A 22170-nucleotide genomic window follows, 5' to 3' on the forward strand; every position below is an offset into this window, starting at 1 on the left:
TGGAGGCTGGCCCGGGGCGAGGTGGGCTCCTCCACAGCAGCAGCAGGGCCCCCGAGGTGACCCGAGGCCTGGGGGTGCGAGGCCCTGGAGGCCAGTGTACCTGTGAAGGAAACCGCCATCACTGTGTTGGCAGTATTTTATTTCCTTTTGGCAAGAACTTCCTGAATGCTCAGAAGAGTGTGACCACCTTCCGCTGAGCACGTACTCTGCGCTAGAGCACAGCGTTCACTGCTCTGTCCACATCATTTCGCTTGATTTTCCAAGCAAAGTCAAGATCTTTGAGGCCAGGTGTTTCATCCAGATTTAAGAAACAGGCGGGGTGAGAGGGGGAGGAAGGGCCACAGATGGGTTGGGGAGTGGGCTGGGCGTGCTCCGTCACGTCTGACTGCTTGTGACCCCATGGACTGTATGCAGCCCGCCAGGCTGCTCTGTCCATGGGATTCTCCAGGCAGGAATACTGGAGTGGGTAGCCAGGCCCTCCTCCAGGGGATCTTCCTGATCCAGGGATCGAACTCACGTCTCCCGCGTCGGCAGGCGGATTCTTTACCTACTGAGCCACCTGGGAAGCAGGGCAGCCCTGGGGAGTGGGGAGCGAGGCACAAACTACTGGGGGTAGGGTAGGCTCAGGCCTATTGTGCAACACAGGGAACACAGCCAGTATTTTGCAATAACTGTAAATGTCAAGTAACTTTTAAAAATTGTATAAAATTTTTTAAAAAATAAAAAATGGGGCAGGAAAGCATAGGGACATTAACTTGCCTAAATTCAGAGTGAGAGCCAGTATGTGAACTCAAGGTTGTTTGATTCAAATCCATATTGTTTCCCAGGGACTTAGGGAACACTTCCAACAGCTCATTTTCATTCAGTGGTTTTCATTAGGACAGTAATTATCCCCCTCAGCAAGTGGAGAGGATTAATTGATTCAAGAAATACTAAGAGCTTTATATGTGGATGATGCAAGGCTGTATGAGCTAGGAATCGAGTGGATATAGGACGTCCAAACACGAACGTTACTTAGGTGGCGTTACAGAGCAGCTGGGCAGCGCTGCATGAGCGGACGTGCCTTGTATAGAGCAGTGGCTCACGGGAGGTTTCTGTAACTGAAGGCCTGGCACAGAAGGCCTCGTGAAGAATGCTGGTCTCAAGCTGCTCTCCAAAGAAACAGAGTCTAGATGGAGGACACGCTTGATGAAGGGCTCAGATGAGCAAAACTTGCTTGCTAATGATTCTTTGATTAAGAGATAAGACTACCTTGATTTGTTTCATGCTGCAGAGAAGTGCAAAGTAAGACTGAAAAGTTGGGGCCAGATGGTGCAGAGACCTCTGGGATTTCTTTGTTGTAATTCAACTTCCGGAACAAACAATGTACAAAAATATTTGAACAGGCAACATTCAAAAATAAAATTTATAGCAAGGAGAAGAGGAAGAATTCCTCCCTTTCACATGTGATTCATGGGGTCACAAGGAGTCGGACACGACTGAGCGACTGATCTGATCTGATCTGATCTGAAGCCTCTTGTGTCTCCTTTCGGTGCGTGTGTGTGTGTGGACACGAGCAATCACAAACACATGTGTTATTTTCCCCCTTTACTTATTTATTTTTTTGACCACATGGCAGTGAAATCACCAAGTTCTAAGCACTGGACCGTCAGGGTTTCCCCTTGTATTAAATGGTAGCATATGCTCTGTAGAAACTTTGGATAGCAGTAATTTACTTATGTACATATTTTTTCTTACTATTTAAAATGATAATTTCCTTATTAAAATATAATGGCGTTTCCCACTGTGGATTTATAAAACGAACACCAAGAACTGGGATCTGGAAGAGGGACAGTGATATCCTGAGGTGGACCTACCCAGCGCCAGCTTTGTATCTGTGGATCTAAATCCTAGGCAGCGGGACTGTGGGTTGATGAGGCGGTCTTCCCCGTCCACACCCCCTGACACCTGTACACTCCTTGCCTGTGCTCTCTTCAGCGTTATAATTCCCTGCTTGTGCGTCTGCCTCATTTACTTAATTGGAATCCTTTGAGGCAAGGACTATAGAACTCATTTATCTTTGCATCATCAACTTCTAATGTAATGCCTGGCAAACATGAGATTATTAAATGAGTATTCAAATGATTTCATAAATGGAGAAAAAGTGACTCTAATGTTCAAAAATGACTTAAACAATTTAGCTGAATCCTAGGTTCCTGGTGGCTCAGATGGTAAAGCGTCTGCCTACAATGCGGGAGACCCGGGTTTGATTCCTGGGTGGGGAAGATCCCCTGGAGAAGGAAATGGCACCCCGCTCCAGTACTCTTGCCTGGAGAATCCCATGGACGGAGGAGCCTGTGGGCTATGGAGTCGGACACGACTGAGCGACTTCACCTCACTTTAGCTTATTAGAATAAAAGGAGAAGAAATGGTATCTCCTCCTACCCGGCAATGTGTTCTGATGCAACAGTGTGGAGGTGTGTTAAGACCAGGCAGTAGGAAGGAAGAGTGAGGGAGGAGGGAGGGAAAGAGGAGGAAAATGAAGCAAAGCAAGGCCTCGGAGCAACCAGGAGGGAGCTGGGTCGTGGACAGCCGTGGAGACCCCGTCTAGGCAGAAGGATGGCTGTGGCAGCAACTGGAAGAGGGGCTGTTAGGGAGTTGAGATTATGCTTGAAGAGCTCAAGCTTAAATAGAACACTTTTTTTTTTTTAAATAGAGAAAATTGAGGAAAGTAGAATTGAGTAGAGAGGCCTGAGTGGGAAATGTCTGAAATAGTTTTAGGGACTGAGAGGAAAAGCTGACTGAAAGTCACAGCTGCTTTATAGCCTTTCTGGAGTAAGGCCAGTTATAGTTGAAGTAAAAGTGTTGGTAAGCGATGATGAGAGTCCATTCAAAGCAGGAGATGATGAAATTGTCGTTCTTTTGTGTCAAATACTACATGAGGTGCTCTGGGCCTAAATAGATGAAAAACCAACATGCCCTCAAAGAGCTTTTGTCTAGTAGGGAAAAAACTATCTTCCAAATATACTTAGTTCCAACGTCACTGCCTTACTTTTTAAATGGTCTTATTATAACATAGTTAACACTGCACTATAATATGGCTTCTTCATACTCTGTCCACGTATGAGAAAAGCAATCTCTTAGGCCCTTTCAGTTATGGTTATGCAGAATAATTTTGGCATACAGGTATGTTATTTCCTGAGGCTGTGCTATGTCAAATATTGACACCATTCCAAAAAAGAAGTTATCTTTCTGGACCTATTAAGAAAATTGTCATTAAAGTATATTTTTAATCGGTTTAAAACAAACAGATCATTTCAGTCTCCATAAATACAAACTGATTTTATTAGGGTCCTTAAAAGCAAAGTATTTGTTCCGGTTGACCTCAGAATCAAACCAAATCTGCTCTGACGGAAACTTGCTAATGAGAAAGTTAAAGTCAGTCAGGTGTGGGTCCCCAGAGCTCACACAACACAGGAAACGCATGTAAGCCAGAAGTACGGTGACTTAAGCATGTAACAACCACAACTGGACACAAAAAATTACGTATCTGTTCAGTGTAAATGTGCAAAAAGTTCCCATAGTTACTTTTCCAAACGTCATGGGAAACATGATGCCTTCCAAGTCAGGGCTTGTAAAGTAACTCGCCCTTTCTGCATCAAACCCAAACTCCAAATTGGCAAGGTACATTTTAGAGAGGTTTTCAGAAAGCATTTGGCATTTAGCCTTTAAAAGCTAATCTTTAACCTAAAGACATCTGAGCATTAATTACACATTGTTTTTCTAATTAATACATTTCAGCTAAAAGGCAGTAATTTTTACAAATCTGTTTTTGATAATAGAGTCCCAGCACAGTTTTTTACAAATTGTTTCAATAAAAAATTACCTAGAATTCATTTCTGAAAACCCATTGAAAAAGCAATTTAAAAAGTCCTCAAAGCCATTACCCTGCCCCTTCTTTTCTATAAAACTCAGCTCTATCTTATATTACTTATAGTCTTTGTAGAGGATCAGTTCTTCATGAATAGTCGAGTAAAAAACAAACTCAAAAGAGCTTCTTTTTTTCTCTTGTCAAGAACTCCCATGAATGCACAAACAGATGTTTGGAAATGTTCTATGAAAATACCATCTGAAATAGCATGCTGCTGAAAACAAACCAAATGTCTATAAATCTTAGTACATCTTTATGAAGAAATAATATATAGCAAATAAAACAAATTTTTTGAACAAAATTTTCAAACTCTTAAGTGAAAAGCAAAATAGCATTGATTCATATGTTCAGAATGATCCAATTTTTGGTTTTGTTGTTGAAAATTATAGTTGAACATCTTTAGAAGCCAGGTAATCCCAGTGTTACATAAATTGTTTCAGAGCAGATGAAAGAAAACTTGCAAATCCTTTTTAAGAAGGATTAACATTAGTATAACACTGATATCCAAACCTGTAGAGATAGCACCTAAAGAAAAATTATAGACCAGTATCACTTATGAATATTGATGCAAAAACTCTAAACTATTAATATCAATAAACTATTAATATCTATATAATATCTAACTCTAATATCACATTAAGAAAATAATTCACCATGGCTAAGTAGGTTTTATGCCAGGAATGTACAGATAGATGAGTGTGAAAAATTTATTAATATCATTCACCTTATTAATAGATTTTAAAAGAAAGATCCTATGCTTATCTCCATAAATGGGGAAAACTCCAACAAATTTAACAAGCATTCCTGATACAAATCCTTGAGAAAACAGGATATTTCCTTAACGTTACCAATTAAAGGCCAGCATTTTACTTAATGCAGAATTATAAGGCGTTCCTACTGAAGTCAGAAATAAGATAGATGTTCCTACCTCTATTACAGTTTTATGAGTGGTATTAGCTGATACAATCAGGTAAGAGAAAACAATGAGAAAAGAAGAATTAAAACTATGCCTATTTGAATATGATATGACAGGATACCTGGAAAACTTCGGAGAACTAATTACAAAACAAACTCAAAAAAGAATTTAGCAAGATGGCAGGATGCAAAATTAATATGCAAAACTGCCTTCAGATACATAAATAATAACTAGTTAGAAAAACCTCCATTTAAAATGGGAATAAAAGATAAAATACTTAGGAATACATTTAAGAAATGTAAAAATTTTATATGAAGAAAACTATAAAACCACTGGAAAAACTAAGTGTGTGTTAGTTGCTTAGTCGTGTCTGACTCTTTGGGACCCCATGGACTGTGGCCCACCAGGCTCCTCTGTCCATGGGGATTCTCCAGGCAACAATACTGGAGTGGGTTACCATGCCCTTCTCCAGGGGATCTTCCCGACCCAGGGATCGAATGCAGGTCTCCCACACTGCAGGCAGATTGTTTACTGTCTGCGTCACCAGCGAAGCCCATCTATAGAACTACAGGAAAAACTAAAAGCATGTTTGAGCATATGGAAAGACATCGCTTGTTTGTGCATAGAATGTTTCATCATCAAGATGTCAGTTCTATGTTAGGTTAAACATTTAATACAAAAAAATGGCACCGGGATTTTCCTTCTGGGATTTGAAAAGTTGAAACTAAAGTTTGATCTCAAGTCAGTTTGTCACCTTGGAACAGCAGAGTGACTTCAGGAAGAAAGCTGTGCTCGGCACTCCTCTAAGAGATGAACCCGCCCCCCGAGCCAGTCCCTCCCGGCAGAGGTGCAGCCATGGGGGCTGCTCGACCATTCAGCTTTCATAGGAAGCTAAAGACGCCCGCGACGTTTCACATGTGGCTGTGTTGACAACCAGCTTAAATGAAAAGTAAAATACAGGTCAGGCAAAACATGCCTCGCATGTCTATCTAGACCACAGGCTGTCAGCTTTTGATCTTTTCAGAGTTGACAAACTTTTTCTGTAAAGGTTCAGCTGGTAAATATTTCAGGTTTTGTAGGCTACATATCACCTCTGTTGCTCACTCCTATGTTTACATCATTTAAAAAGTGTAAAAAGGCATGCTTAGCTCCAGGGCTGTAAAAAACGGGCCTTGAAGTTGGCTCTTGGGATGGTAGTTTGCCATTCTTGGTTAATAGAAATCATTAGCCTCACCTGGCCTCTTATCTCTTCCAAAAAATTTTTTAAAAATCAAGCTGGAGTAAGTATAATATAAATTCACTGCAGTGGGACAGTTCATAATGCAGCACATTTTCCTCCTAGCATACAGACAGCATTCAGGAGGCACACCCTGAAAGGGGATTTATGTATAATTTTGAGATACCCTCCCATCACCTGTCCCATTGTAACTGCTCTTACAATGATGGCATATTAGCAGGAAAATGTTTTCTATTTTACTCCAGTCATGTTCTTAAACCAACAAAAAAACAGTATTATCAGGTTTACAATTTAGATTTTTCTGATCAAGAATTATTAGGGTGGTTCTTGCTTCTTGGCTGTACTTGCCTTTTCTAATCCCTTCAAATCATGTTTGAAAAAGTTTAGGATAATAGCATCAATTTCTGAGACAGGCCAAGAACTTTCTAATCCTATTAGACTAATGATGCGGCAAACATCAGAGGAAAAGTGGTATCCAATTTATCCTTATGGATTTCTTTTGTCCTGGCCCAACCTCAGAAGTGACATTTCAGCGATCTGATCTGGCCCGGAAAATTGAAACTCATTAGGAGACTGTAAAATTTTTCCTAGGGTTCTTTAAAAGATAGGTAGTGAGATTTTAATAATAACTACATGTGAAGAAGGATGTTAAGATGAAAGTCATCTCTCAAATGCCTTTTAAACTTCTCAATTCACTGAAAGGACATCGGGAGTGTCAATCATACAATACTGAATCAGATTTGATCCTGAATCACTAGCAATTTGACTCTAGATCTACCGAAGTTGTCCTCAGTCTTCAGGTCAATTACAAAACCGACCCAGGACTAAGGATTACCTAGAATTTTGCTGGGCCAGGGCCCCTGGGCTTCTTAATCAGTATCTCCAATTTCAGGGAAGAGCAAACTCAAAAGCAGCTCTTCAAGATTAAGAAGAGTGATGTGCCGCAGTAGGCAAGCCAACAGTTAATGGGCCAGCTGTTACTACAGCCATCTCCAAGATGAAACCACAGAAACTATGCATTCAGAACAACAGCACTAAAACGAAAAACTCCTCGCTCCCTAATTATTTCACATTTTACCCTTATCTATGCTCTAGAGGATTTACAGCTACTGTATCTGCACGGAAGAAATACCACCTGATACCCAGCATCTTTCTCCAACCTGGCACCGTCATCATGTTGGTAATCTGCAATTCTCTACGCTGGGTGTATTTACATCACACAAATAGCCACCTTCTATAAACCAGGCCCCAACTCACTTTCCAAAGACTCAGTTTAGTTAAACATCTACTAGAGCACTGCTGGCTTAGGAGGGTACCACAGTCTCTGGGGGGCTCATGAACAGACTCCGTCTCAATCATTCTCAGGCTATGTGCTTAGTCGCTCAGTCGTGTCCAACTCTCTGCGACCCCATGGACTGTCACCAGGTTCCTCTGTGCATGAAATTTTTCAGGCAAGAATACTGGAGTGGGTTGTCATTTTTTATTCCCCTTCCCAACCCAGAGATCAAACCTCCATCTCTTGCGTCTCCTGTACTGGCAGGCAGATTCTTTACCACTGTGCCACATGAGAAGCCTGCATACTACACTTGATCTTAGGCAAATACTGAGAAGTGATTCTCAGGCTAGCCCCATAAGATAGTAAAAAAAAAAATATGTTGAAGCTACCTAAATATTTATGAAATAGAATCTTTTAAGCCATTAGAAATGGCTTTCTTTTTGAACATATATACCTTCTAAAGAGGAAAGTACCTTTTAATTTTTTTAATTAAAAAAATTTTTTTGGCCATGCCATGCAGCTTGTGGGATCTTTGTTCCCGTTTGACCAGGGATCAAGCCTGGGCCCTCAGCAGAAAGAGCACAGTCTCCTAACCACTGGCATGCAGTGATGCGAAATCGCTTCAGTCGTGTCCCATTCTTTGTGACCCTGTGGACTGTAGCTGCCAGGCTCCTCTGTCCCTGGGATTCTCCAGGCAAGAATACTGGAGTGGGTTGCCATGCCTCCAGGACATCTTCCTGATGCAGGGATGGAACCCGTACTTATGTCTTCTGCGTTGGCAGGTGGGTTCTTTACCACTAGCGCCACCAGGGAAGCCTCAGCCACTGGACTGCCAGGGAATTCTCAGAAGCATCTTTTCCAAGAAACAGCAAATGAGGTCTGAGAAATTTTGGAATTCCCATTAGTGTATTAGGGAAAGGCTTACGATGGGTTATTTTTATTTTTTGTCCTTTGTCTTTTACATCAAATACTTTCTCCTGTGAGAAGAGCTACTGCCCTAAGGCAACATAGACTGGCTTTGAGAACAAAGTTGGACCAGTAAGCTCCGGCCCACATCCAGGAAGTGATTAAGTAGGCCCCTGGCAACTCCACACAATTCAAAGACCAGATTCACTAACAAATGGTGTGGATACCATCTGGGTCACTTCAAACATATGGAGCGCCTCATTCAAGTTACTTAAAAGAATATCAAAATTGGACTGTGTGAAGAAAAATTAAGGCATGTATGGAAAGGGCATTGAACACACTAGTCTTGATTTTTCTTTTCTTTAAGTTTGTCCTGCAAATACCCTAAATGCCAAAGTTGAACTGGAAAAAGATATACACACAAGACATACATTATTTTTAACCTATTCTTTTTTGAAGGTAGATGGAAAAAAAAAATCCCTGAACTCAGCTGAGTATGCATGCTATACTAACACCACTATATCATCTTACAAGTGTATAAATTAGGACAAAGGGCATGTTTTGTTCTTTACAGCAGAAAGGCATCAAACATTAAAAAAAAAAGTAGCTTTCATGTTTGAGGAATTACTATCTAACGCTAAATTTAAGGAACATCAACTTTCTGTATTTTTTCCTGTGGGAAATTTGCAAATATGATGCAATTACTGAGACTCAATCAGACACATTTTCCACTAAATACTGAGAAATATTAATAGTAAAGCAGCCATTAGTTTTGAAAGTTATTTCCAAGCATGTATAATACAGTCTTCAGAGGTACTTTTAGTTCTTAATATTTGAATAAAACTAAAAAACGTTATGTCATGATGGCTTTGATCTATTAAAAAAAAAATTATTGGTAAGCCTAACAGACTTGCATTCTCCTAATTCTGATGAGCACTGAGGATAATCAAAAAGAGTGAAAACATCCACACTCTGACTTTATTTAAACTTAACAAAACAATAAAGACAGTTACAGGTAAATGACAATTCAGTGCATTTAGCTGGATAATATAAAAATTTACATATTCACGAGCACATAGCTCCTTCACCATCAACAACATGGAACGTTTTAGTCTATGTAGTCAAAGTCTTCTGGAATTCCAAAATTTTTATCAATTTTATTTTCTTCAAATCCAAATTTTCTTTTGGCCCAAGATTTTATGGCAAATATGTTATCTATAAAGAAAATTGAGAAATATTTTTGAGAATTGGAAACACAATCACAAAAGTTCAAATATAATTATACTCATTTTTAAAAAAAAACTTCTATTATTTTAGAAGTATCAAAATAAGGAATTTTCTGTATTTTTAGGAGTTGTTGTTTAGTCGCTAAGTCATGTCCAACTCTTGTGACCCCATGGACTACAGCCCGCCAGGCTCCTCTGTCCATGGGATCTCCTGGGAAAGAATACTGGTGTGGGTTGCCGTTTCCTTCTCCAGGGGATATACCTGACCCAGGGATCGAACCCACATCTCCTGCACTGCAGGTGGGTTCTTTACCACTAAGCCACCAGGGAAACCCATTTAAAAGTAACGACAATTAACTTTCAGAATAAAGAAAATATTAGTGATTGTTTTGAATAAACAGATTTCATATTCAAAAAATTCAGTAAATCAGTTGCCACTGAAGAATACCTGACTTAAAGAATAATCCAAAGACAGGGAGAGGCTGATGGTACCTCTTTAACATCTCCAGAGCCGAGGCAGGGTTCTGTTACCTCAGGAATTAGAGCTGCTCCTGTCCCAGAGGGCACCCCTTTCCTTCCCTCCCCCAGCACAGAAGTGGCTTCTAGACAGCCAGGCTAGGGAGAAGGGGTGAAGAGGAGGGAAGGGGTCACTGAAGGCTAAAAGGAGCAGATACAGCCTTAATGTCTTCTAGGGAATTTAAGTGCATCTTACCACTGAAAAAAGTGTTATGTCTATCTAAGGGGACTCGAAGGAAACAAACTGTGTACAAGATTTATGATCAAATCTTCATCCCAAGGTAACAAAAGAAAAAAATACAAGTAATCTAAATGTCCAATCACCCAGAAGGGTGTCTATGCAAGGCAGTACCAGTGTGCTCCTATGTCGGCACTTAGAGAGAACAGGAATGACAGTGAGTTTTCTTTTTGTAATTTAAAATATTCTGTTTAATGTACATATGCCATCTTTATAATGAATATGCACTAAGACTATAAATATAGAAAAACCATGGTACACAACTTTCTGGTTCATAGTGCTCTATAAACGTTAAGCACTGCGTTAGTTGTGATAATGAAATGAAGGGTTAAAATAGGTTCTTCTGGAGTGTTATTGGCTGAATTAGTACCTCCCCCAAATTCATATGTTTTAGACCTTAATCCCGCTCCTTCAGAATGTGACCGTATTTGGAAACTGGGTCTTTAGAGGTGATTAAATTAAAATGAGCCCACTGGGGTGGACCCTGATCCAGTTTAACTGGCAGTGTTGCAAGAAGAGGAGGGTGGACACACTGAGGCGCCAGGGGCAGGTGCTGGAGAGGCTGTAAGGACACGGAGGAAGGTGGCCACCTGCCAGCCACGGGGAGGGACACTCAGGAAACCACGCCTGCCAACCGTGCTTCTGGATGCTCAGCCTCCAGAACTGTGAGAAAACCAATTTCTTCATTTAAGTCACTTGGTCTGAAGTATACTGTTATACTGCATGGTATCATTAGGAAGTTATTATATGGAGTTTGATCACTTTAAAGAATACTGTTTTAGGAAGTTGAATTCCAAGTATCAAGTGATAATAATTAAATGGTTTGAATAAAGTTAACTGCTGAGGTGAATACTGCTATATCAAATAGAATGTTAATAAAATAGTCTCATTTCTTTAATTGTTATAGAGTATCAACAGATACTAAAACAAATCTTTATGTTAACAATCTAAACCAAATCTCTACTTTCCATAAGAACCTAAGTGAGAAAACTAATAGCAAGAGGTACTCTAGAATGGTCTGTTTAATTTGGTTAATGTCTGCATAACCTATGCATTCTTGAGAGTCACAACAAATACTGCTACATAAGACAGTTATTAAGTATATTACAGGTCTCGCAAAACATAAAGAGCCTATGCCTTCAAACTGACACAAGAAAGAGAAAAATTAACGCTAAACAATTCCAAAGTGGTATGTATGCTAGAGACAAAAGATCAAGTGTTATATGTACTGTTTCCAGACTCTGTGAGACTCTAAGAATACAGAAAGATTTGCAGAAAATAAGAGGACAACTGCGACACTGCAGGAACCTTGGAGGGATGGACTTCAAGCCGGGATCAGGAGAGAAGAAGGAAACGAGGCACCAGAGTGAGGCTGGAGCCTCTGCAGGAAGGAATACTGGTTCACATGACGGCAAGAAACCATTCTACAGGCCTTCAAAGACTAAGAATAAACAAACAAACAAAAAGCCTCTCTACACAATTCTTAATGAATCAATTAAAAGTGACTGATTCAATATGTCCTTGGGCCACTGGATGTCTGCCTTTAAGACAGTGTTATCTGAAATTTTGACAGTTCGTACCTGTCAATTTTTCTGTTGTGTGGAAACGTTTATAAATGGATTAAAAACTTTTTCTTATTTTTTATCGAAGGGTAATTGTTTTATAGAATTTTATTTTCTGTCAAACCTCAACATGAATCAGCCATAGGTATACATACATCCCCTCCCTTTTGAACTCCCTCCCATCTCCCGCCCCATTCCACCCTCTAGGCTGATACAGAGCCCGTTTTTGAGTTTGCTGTAAGCAAATTCCCATTGGCTATGGATTCTACATATGGTAATATAAGTTCCCATGTTACTCTTTCCACACATCTCACCCTCTCCCATGTCCACAAGTCTATTCTCTATGTCTGTCTCTCCATTGCTGCCCTGCAAATAAATTCTTTATCTTCTAGATTCCATACGTGTGCATTAGAATACATATTTCTCTTTCTCTTTCTGACTCACTTCACTCTGTAAAGTAGGTTCTAGGTTCATCCACCTCATCAGAACTGACTCAAATGCATTCCTTTTAACGGCTGAGTACTATCCCACTGTGTATATGCAGCACAACTCCTTCATCCGTTCATCTGTCGATGGACATCTAGGTTGCTTCCATATTCTAGCTTTTGTAAACAGCGCTGCAAAGAACAGTGGGATACATGTGTCTTTTTCACTTTTGGTTTCCTCAGGGTATATGCCTAGGAGTGGGATTGCTGGGTCATATGGTGGCTTTATCCCTAGTTTTTTAAGGAATCTCCATACGTTTTCCATAGTGGCTGTATCAATTTACATTCCCACCAACAGTGCAAGAGCGTTCCCTTTTCTCCACACCTTCTCCAGCATTTACTGTAGACTTTTTCATGATGGCCATTCTGACCGATGTGAGGTGATATCTCATTGTGATTTTGATTTGCATTTCTCTAATAATGAGTGATGTTTACCATCTTCTCATGTGTTTGTTAGCCATCTGTATGTCTTTTTTGGAGAAATGTCTGTTTAGGTCTCTTTTCCACTTTTTGATTGGGTTGTTTGTTTTCCTGGTATTGAGTTGCATGAGCTGCTTGTATATTTTGGAAATTAAACCTTTGTCAGTCGTTTCATTTGCTATTATTTTCTCCCATTCTGAGGGTTGTCTTTTCACCTCGCTTATAGTTTCCTTTGCTGTGCAAAAGCTTTTAAGTTTAATCAGGTCCCACTTGTTTACTTTGGAAAAATCTTATTTTTTAAAAAAAAGAAACAGTTTTAAGAGGGGTAGAATTCATGTTAGTCTATATGATGGCAAACCCAGGATAAATGCAGGACTAGGACGGGCAGTATCACACGTATGGGTCTACACCAGGACGTCACAAAACCTATCCCCCTCACTCACCAAGAAGTCTCCCATAAAAAGTCATAAAAACTCCACTATCTTCATTATCAGGCAAGGTTTTGTATAATTTCATAAATCACATTTAAAGTTACTTAATGTCACAAAACACTATTTATACCCTGATTTCTCATACTACAAAACTGAAATACTGAAAAGTAAATATGCTCAATTTTACATACATTTTAGGAATCTCTTTCATATGAAGAAACCAAATCTTAATAATTACATAACAATCTTTAGTTATAAATTGTACTGATGTTTTCTTTTTGTTTGTTTTGAAAACAGGAAGGTTTTCTGAGGTGTAATGTAACTCCATGATTTTTTCATAGCACTTTTATGTTGGAAGGAGCTAGTCATAAACTCAAATGGAAATATGGTTCTTAACAGCTGTTTCTGGTCTTCTAAAAATATCATCCGTCCTACATGATTTTAAAAGTTTTAGGTTCTTTCTCAGCTAGTAACACAATGGAAAAAGAAGTTGTTCACATTTTTTTAATTATAATTTTTGAAGTTTACGATCAATTGGAAAACATAAAAGGATTTTTTTAAAAGAGGGAAAATAGGAGTATTTGTTTATCAATGTGTCTAATGGTGTGCTAAAGGGCTTACAAACTGCTTTATTGAATCCTCCTGAAATGTTGAGGCAAACATTATCCACACTGAACAGATGAAGAAGGAAGCTCAGAGAGGTTCAGTGAGTCACACGGCAAATACTGAGCACAACAGGGTTCCTTTCAAAGTCAGGTTCCTCTCTCACCATATACACAGGCCTCCTGTTCCTACTGCTTGTTAACTGCGGGAAATCACTTTGTAACTCTTGATTTATTTTTAACGTAAAAAATCCATTTGCCTTTTTTCCACTCAAAATTTTGTATTTCTCAAACCTATATGGTATCACTGTATTTACTGGTTATGTATACTTTATTGGGCACACATTTCACTGGTCCCTTTTATTTAATATTACTTGGCTGTTTTTACCCTCTCTGCTCTTATCAGTAAAGCATCATACTATTTAGGAAATAACTTTGTAATAAGTAAGACTGCAATTTTACAGGAGCCAAAGGCCATTTATATTGATTTTAATTCTAAAACAGACAAGGAAAAATGATTCTTAAGCTTTCTGTGAAGCACAGAAGCCTGAATATGGAATCAGGGAAATCTGGCATAAGGCCCTGTTCTTCCAGTGACTAATCACCTTGGACTTTAGTAAGGCAGCTACTTCAAGCTTTCTGCATCTCGGCGTCAATGTGATCTTATCCATACGCTCCCAGAGAAACAGAACCAGGATGAGTAACACACATAACGGCACTGAAGACTCTTACCAGGATGGGAAAGCCCAATTACCATTATTTTATAATTAAATACTGGAGACGCATCAGTGTAACTTCCAGGTAGGTTTTAAAAATAGTAATCATACTGGTATATAATTCACAACAATCACTATTTATTAATTTTCTTCTAAACTTTAAGATACATAAATAATACCCTATAAATTACCATCTCTTAGAATATCCCTGGCATACACCAGAGGGTGTATCCATTGGCACATGGATTAATGAGGCATTTACATGAAAGCAGGTACACAGAGAAGACTATTCTGTGTAGGGGGTGAGAGCCTGGACTCTGAAATCTAATTCTTATTCCAATGCTTAGCACCTGTGTGACTGTGGGATCCCAGTGGCCTCAGTTTCACCTCTAAAATTCGGGATAATAATCCTATCTACCTCACAAGATTGCTGTGGCAATAAAATGAGAATGTGCCATAGACAGGCTTTACAATGCCTAGCTCATAGTCAGTCCTCAACAAATTAATATTATGAACAAGAAGACAAATCTTTCACATTCCACAAAGCTCTTAAAAGTTGTATCTTGCATTTATATGAAGGTTAAGTGATTAGTCTAAGTGATTTATTGGGAAAAAGCTATATAAAACTTAAACTGAAAGCAATCACTTGTTTTACAAAAATGTCTCCTACTTTACAAAATAACTCATAATAAGACTTTTTAAAATGATTTAAGATATAAAAACTTGATTAATACATACACTTCCAGAAATGTCTTTTCTTAAACAAAACTAGGCACAATAGCTTCTGCATTTCACATCCTAGAAAGTGCACAAGAGTTTGACTAGTTTACCAGTAGTAACACACTGGTATATATTACCATTGTAATACATACCAGTCCATCTGTTCGCAGCTTCTTTGGCCACTTGATTTGCTTGACCTGAAAAAAATATATATAATATATATATATTTTTTCCCATCATTTTTTTGGGGGAAAAAAAAAGCTCAATAAGTGACAATGTATTTCACAAACCTGCTCAACTTCCCAAAGAAATTTTAGATAGCTGCAGTTACATAAGATGAACACAAAGTCAACTTGACTAGTATCTCTTTCCTAAATGTCCCCTACTATTATTGTACTTGCTCTTTAAAAACAAAATGTTTAACTGAGATGTTTCTCAAATAATTCACAACACCAGAAGAGGATAAAATAAGTTTAATGATAAGCACTTTAGTATATACATATTTGTTGTTGTTTAGTTGCTAAGTCATGTCCAACTCCCTCAAGACCCTATGGATGCAGCCCGCCAGGCTCCTCTGTCCATGGGATTTCCCAGGCAAGAATACTGGAGTGGGTTGCTATTTCCTTTTCCAGGGGATCTTCTGGATTTAGGGATTGAACCCATGTCTCCTGCAGGTGGATTGGGAGGTGGATTGTTTACCACTGAGCCACCAGGGAAGCCCGTATACATATTAGATCACAATAAACCTGACAATAAAATGTTAATGGTCATACAGTAGTAGCCCTGAAGGAGGAAATATTTACTTTATATTATATATCTTGCTATTAAATGTATCTGTATCTATTTTATGTTGTTCAAGTTAATCTACACAGCACATAACAATGCCATGACCAAATGGGTATAAACATTAGTCATAATGAGAGCATTTATTTATTGAAATAAGATTTATATACCACAGAACTCACCATATTAAAGCATCCAATTCAGTGATTTTTAGTATATTTACAAGGTTGTACAACCATCACCCCTGCCTATCTTCAGACCTCTCATCACCCGAAAGGAAATCCCATGTCTATTAGGAGTCACTCCACAGTCCTACTCCCTCTAGTCTCTGGAGACCACTCTCTACTTTCTGTCTCTATGGCTTTGCCTGTGCTGGACATTTCATGAAACCATGTGTCTGGCTTCTTTTCACTTGGCACAATGTTTTCAAGGTTGGGCAACTGTGGTATGTATCAGAACTTCATTCCTTTTCATTATCAAATCATTGTATAGATATCCCACCGTTTGTTTAGTGGCTCATCAGTTGATGGACATTTGGGCTGTTATGACTAATATGAGTAACAATTTTTGTGTGAACATGTTTTCAATTCTTTTCGGTATATATACCTGGGAGTGGAATTGCTGGCTCAAATGGTAACTGTATGTACATTTTGGGGAACAGATAACTTGTTTTCCAAAGTGGCTGCATCATTTTCACAACCCCACCAGCAACCTAAGAGTTCCAACTTTTCCACCACCTCACCGACAATTATTTTGCCTTCCTTTTATCACAGCCATCCTAATGAGTATCTCCCTGTGTTGTGATCTGCATTTCCCTCACGGCCAACGATGCCGAGTTTCTTTGCATATGCTCATTGGCCATTTGTATATTTTCCTTGGAAAAATGTATTCAAATCTTTTGTGTGTGTTAGTTGCTCAGTTGTGCCCAACTCTTTGTGACCCCATGGACTATAGCCTGCCAGGCTCTTCTGTCCATAGAATTTTCCAGGTAACAGCACTGGAGTGGGTAGCCATTCCCTTCTCCAGGCGATCTTCCCGACCCAGGGCTCCTGCATTGCGGGCAGATTCTTTACCATCCGAGCCACCAGGGCAGACCATTTGCCAGTGTTTAAATTTTTTATTGTTGAATCATAAGAGTTCTTTTCAGATATAGGATTTAAAACTAGTTTTTCCTACTCTGTGGGTTTTCTTTTCACTTTCGTGACAATGTACTTTGACATAAAAAAGTTGTCAATTTCGATGAAGTCAAATTTATCTACTTTTTATATGACTGCTTGACCTTTTGATGTCATATCTAAAACAAGGGTACAGACACAGCTATGTTTTTTCCCCTAAGGGTTCAATAGTTTTAGCTCTTGCATTTAAGTCTCTGCTCCACTTGAGTTAATGTTTGTATACGGTGTGAAGTGGGAGGCCAGGACAATTCATGTGGTGCCCAAGTGTCATCCGTTGAAAACACTCTTTGTCCTGATTGAATGGTCTTGGTACCCTTGTTCAAAACTTTACTTCTGGACTCTCAAGTCTATTTCATTAACCTATACGTTTATTCATTTACTAGTACCAAATCGCCTTGATTACTCTAGTGTTTTTAAAAATTAATTAAATTTTATTAAATTTTTAACTTTTTGGCTGCACCCCACAGTATGTGGGATCTTAGTTCCCTGATCAGGATCGAACCCACACCCACACTATATTGGAAGGCATAGTCTTAACCACTGGACCGCCAGGCAAGTCCCCAAACTTTTTATTTTGTACTGGAGTATAGCCAGCTAACAATGTTGTGATAATTTCAGGTGGACAGCAAAGGGACTCAGCCATACATATACAGGTATCCATTCTCCCCCTAACTCCCCTCCCATCAAGGCTGCCACATAGCACTGAGCAGAGCTCCCTGGGCTGTATGGTAGGTCCTTGTTGGTTATCCATTTTAATAGCAAGTGTATACCTGTCCATCCCAAACTCCCTAATTATCCCTTCCTCTCATCCTTCCCCCTGGCAACCCTAAGTTTGTTCTCTGTGAGTCTACTTTGGAAATAAGCTCATTTGCATCATTTCTTTTTAGACTGCATGTAAGGGACGTTACGCGGTGTCTCTGCTTCTGTCTGCCTTACTCAGAAGGACAACCTCTAGGTCCGCCCATGTTGCTGCAAATGACACTAGTTTTTTTGCTGCCCGAGTTGATTACTCGAGTTTTGTAATAAGTTTTGAAATTGGGAAATTTGAGTCTTCCAACTCTTTTTCTCCAAGATTCTTTTGGCTGTTTTGGGTCTCTTGCATTTTCATATGAATTTTAGAACTAACAACAATTTCTGCAAAAAAGAAATTGGAATTTTGAAAATTTGAGTTAATCTTTAGATTGACTGGAGGAGTATTTCCACCCTAAAAGTACAGATCTTTAACTTCATTAAAAGTTTAGTTTTCAGTACACATCTTGTACTTCTTCAATTAATTTTACTCTTAAGCATTTTATTCATTTTGATGCTATTATAAGTGGAATTTTTTCTCAATTTCATTTTCAGGCTGTATATTGAGGGTTTATAAAATACAAGTATTTTTTACACATTGATTTTCTATTTAGCCATCAGCTGAACTCACTTGTGAACTCTAATAGTTGTATTCTGTTGTTGTTTCATGGATTGTTTAGGGCTAAGATCATGTCAACTGCAAACAGCTTTGCTTTTTTCTTTTTAATACGGATGCTTTTTATTTCCCTTTCTTGCCTGGTCGCCCTGGCTTGCATTTCCAGTACAATAATGAATAGATGTGGTAAGACTGGACATCCTTGGAGAAAGCATAGTCTTTCACCACTCGTTATGTTAGCTGTGCATTTTTTACAGACACCCTTTTATTAGATTGAGGAAGTTCACTTCTATTCCCAGTTTGAGTGTTTTTATCATGAAAGGGTGTTGGATTTTATCAAATACTTTGTCTATTGACACAATCTTGTGGAGTTCCCCCACCTTCATTCTACCAATATGTTGCATTAGATTGATTTTTGTATGTTGGGTCAACTTTTCATTCCTGACAAATGTTACTTAATCAGGGTGTATAATCTTTTTTTACGTACTGCTGGATTTGATTTACTAGTACTTTGTCAAGAATTTTTATATTTGTAAATGATACTTAACTACAGTTTTGTTTTTTTTTTTTTTCCCTTATGATGTCTTTGGTTTGGGTATCAGAGTAACATTGATGTCAAAGAATAAGTTAGGAAGTGTTTTCTCTTTTCTAGGTTTTTTCTTTTTTTTTTCATTGAAGAGTTCCTTCTTTAAACTGATAGAATTCACCAGTATAGACTTAGTTTTTCATTGTAAGAACTTATTAATCCCCAGATCAATCTCTTAACATGTTACACATCTATTTGTTGTTGTTCAGTTGCTCAGTCGGATCTCTCTTGTGACCCCATGGACTGTAGCCCACCAGGCTCCTCTGTCCATGGGATTTCTCAGGCAAGGATACTGGAGTGGGTTCCATCTCCTTTTCCAAGGGATCTTCCTGACCCAGGGATTGAACTCACATCTCTTGCATTGGCAGGCAGCCTCTTTATCACTGAGTCACTAGGCAAGCCCATACATCTATTTGCAGAGTTCATTTCTACTTGAGATGGTTTTGGTACTTTGTATCCTTTCAGAAACTTGTTCACTTCATACACCTTGTCAAATTTATTGACATACAAACATCGCTCATGGTATTCCTTTACGATCCTTTTCATATCTATGAGGTCAATAATGATCTTTCTCTTTCATTCCCGATTTTAGTAATTTAAATCTTCCTTCTTTCTTGAACAGCCAAAGGTTTGTCAAGTTTGTTGATCTGATAAAAGGACCACCTTTTGGCTTCACTGACTTTCTTGTTTTTTTGATTCTTCATTTCTCTTATTGCTGTTCTAGTCATTTTATTTCCTTCCTTATATTTGCTTGGGTTCAATTTGCTCTTCTTTTTCTAGAATAAGATAGAAGGCTAGGCTTTTGAGAGCTGTCCCTATTTTTAACACAATCATTACAATATTAATATAAGTTTTCCACTGAACAATGCCTTCATTGCATCCAGTAAGGTTTTTTTATGTTTTCATTTTCACTATCTCCCAGTATTTCCCAATTTCCCTTGTGATTTTCTTTGAGCTATCCCTCTTATGAGTGTGTTGATTTATTTCAACATATTTGTGAATTTCTCAAATTTCCTTCTGTTAATTATCTTTTACATTCCACTATTATCAGAAAGCATACTTTGTATTATCAACCCATTTAAATTTATTGAGATGTAAGCTTAACATATGATCTATCTTTAAGAATATTTCATGTGTACTTGAGAAGAATAAAGCTTCCCTGTTGGCTCAACTGGTGAAGAATCCACCTGCCAAGGCAGGAGATGCAAGAGACCCAGGTTCAATCCCTGGGTCTTCCCTGGGAAGATCCCCTGGGGAAGGAAATGGCAGCCACTCCAGTATTCTTGCTTGGGAAATCTCATGGACAGAGGAGCCTGGTGGGCTACAGTCCATGGGGTCCACACAGTCCATCGGGTCGCAGAGAGTGAGACACAACTGAGCGACTAGGCACATGAGAAGCATAAGTCTTCTGGTGTTGCGGAGTGTCCCACAGAGATGCAGTTGGTCTGCAGCTTTAGCCTTCTAATTTCTTGCTTAAGTTCCATCTTTTTGTTCCATTCTTTATTCAAAATGGAGAACTGAAATTTTGAACTATTATTGTTGAATTATCTATCCCCTCAATAATTTGGGGTTTTAAGTATTTCAGTTCTCTATTGTTTGCTGTATATGTGTTTATAATTGTCATATCATCTTGAAGAGTTGACCCCTTTATCATTATAAACTGTACTTGTCTCCAGCAACAATTTTTGTTTTAAAGTCTATTTTCTCTGGTATTGGTTTAGCCACTCTAGCTTGCTTTTGGTTACTGTTTTCATGTAATATCTTTTTCCAGCTTTTACTTTTACCATATTTGTGTCTTTGAGTCAAATGTGAGTCTTTTGTAGACAGTAGTTTGTGTGTTTTCAATCTATCATTTCCGCCTTTGAATGAGAGATTTTAATCTACTTACATTTAATGTAATTACTGATAAAGTAGGATTTTGAGTGAACTCCTTGGTGATGGACAGGGAGGCCTGGCGTGCTGCAATTCACAGGTTGGAAAGAGTCGGACACGACTGAGCGACTGAACTGAACTGAAGGATTTTCATTTGCCAATTGCTATTTATTTTCTCTAAGTCATATAAATTTTTCTTCCTCAGTTCCTCCACAATTGCTTCATTTTATGTTAAATGGTAATTTTTAGTATATCATTTTAATTCCTTTATTTCTTTTACCAAATATTTTTGGGTTATTTTCTTAGTGATTGCCCTAGGGATGACTATTAACATTTTAATTAGAATTACTACCAGTGTCAATAGTATACAAAAGTTTCACTCCTATATAGCTCCATTTTCTCCCCACTTTTATGCTGTTACTGTCACAAAATGTATTTTATACATTGCATGTCCTAAAACATCTTCATCATTATTGCTTTATGCAGCTATAATTTAAATTGGATAGGAGAATGTAAGAGATACGAACAAAAATACACAATACTGTCCTTTAGATTTACTCATATAAATCTCCTTTTTTCTTCATGTTGATCAAGTTACTGTCTACTATTCTTTCACTCCAACCAAAAGGAATTCTATATTTTTTTTAGTGACAAACTCTTTCAATTATTTACCTGAGAATATCTTAGCCTGATTTTCATTTTTGAAGAAAAATATTTCCAGATATAGAATTCTTGGTTGACAGCTTTTCATCATTTTGAATATGTCATTTTAATATCTCTGGCATCTATGGCTTCTAAGAATCTGATTGAAGATCCATTAAATATGTTGAGTTACTTTTTTTATTGCTTTCAATTGACAATTTGACCATTATGAGTTTATGTATGGATCTCTTTGAGGCTGTCCTAACTGGAGTTTGTTAAGCCTTTTCGAAGTGTAAATTAAAGTTTTTCATCAGATTTGGGACATTTTCAGCTTTTATTCCCTTGGCAGCTTTCTCTCTGATCTCCTTCTGGGACAGCCATTATGGGAATCTTGGCATTTCTGATACCATACCATAGGTTTGTGAGACTCTGTTAATGTTTTTTCATTCTTTCTAATATCTGTTTCTCAGATTGGATTATATCAACAGAACTATCTTCAAGTTGCTGAAGATAACTTTCTTTTGCCTGCTCAAATCTGCTGTTAAT

At 38.4% G+C, this 22170-nt stretch overlaps 1 protein-coding gene across 3 annotated transcripts in view; it reads right to left on the bottom strand.

The window, feature by feature from the left end:
- MND1 (meiotic nuclear divisions 1 homolog (S. cerevisiae)) overlaps positions 1–22170 on the bottom strand; it is a 114630-nt gene that overhangs the window by 21811 nt on the left and 70649 nt on the right. The window contains exons 7-8 of one of the 3 annotated variants that reach the window (XM_010840727.1): positions 15314–15358; positions 9202–9460 (exon numbers count right to left, since the gene is read on the bottom strand). In XM_010840727.1, coding sequence (XP_010839029.1) covers positions 9354–9460; positions 15314–15358 — 152 coding nt within the window. In that variant the 3' untranslated portion in view covers positions 9202–9353. Of the gene's footprint in view, positions 1–9201; positions 9461–15313; positions 15359–22170 lie in introns of those variants that run through there. The other 2 variants (XM_010840726.1, XM_010840728.1) reach the window with 2 other exon arrangements.

This window comes from Bison bison, unplaced genomic scaffold (assembly GCF_000754665.1).
Source record: "Bison bison bison isolate TAMUID 2011002044 unplaced genomic scaffold, Bison_UMD1.0 scf7180017864146, whole genome shotgun sequence".
NCBI classification, from domain to species: domain Eukaryota; kingdom Metazoa; phylum Chordata; class Mammalia; order Artiodactyla; family Bovidae; genus Bison; species Bison bison.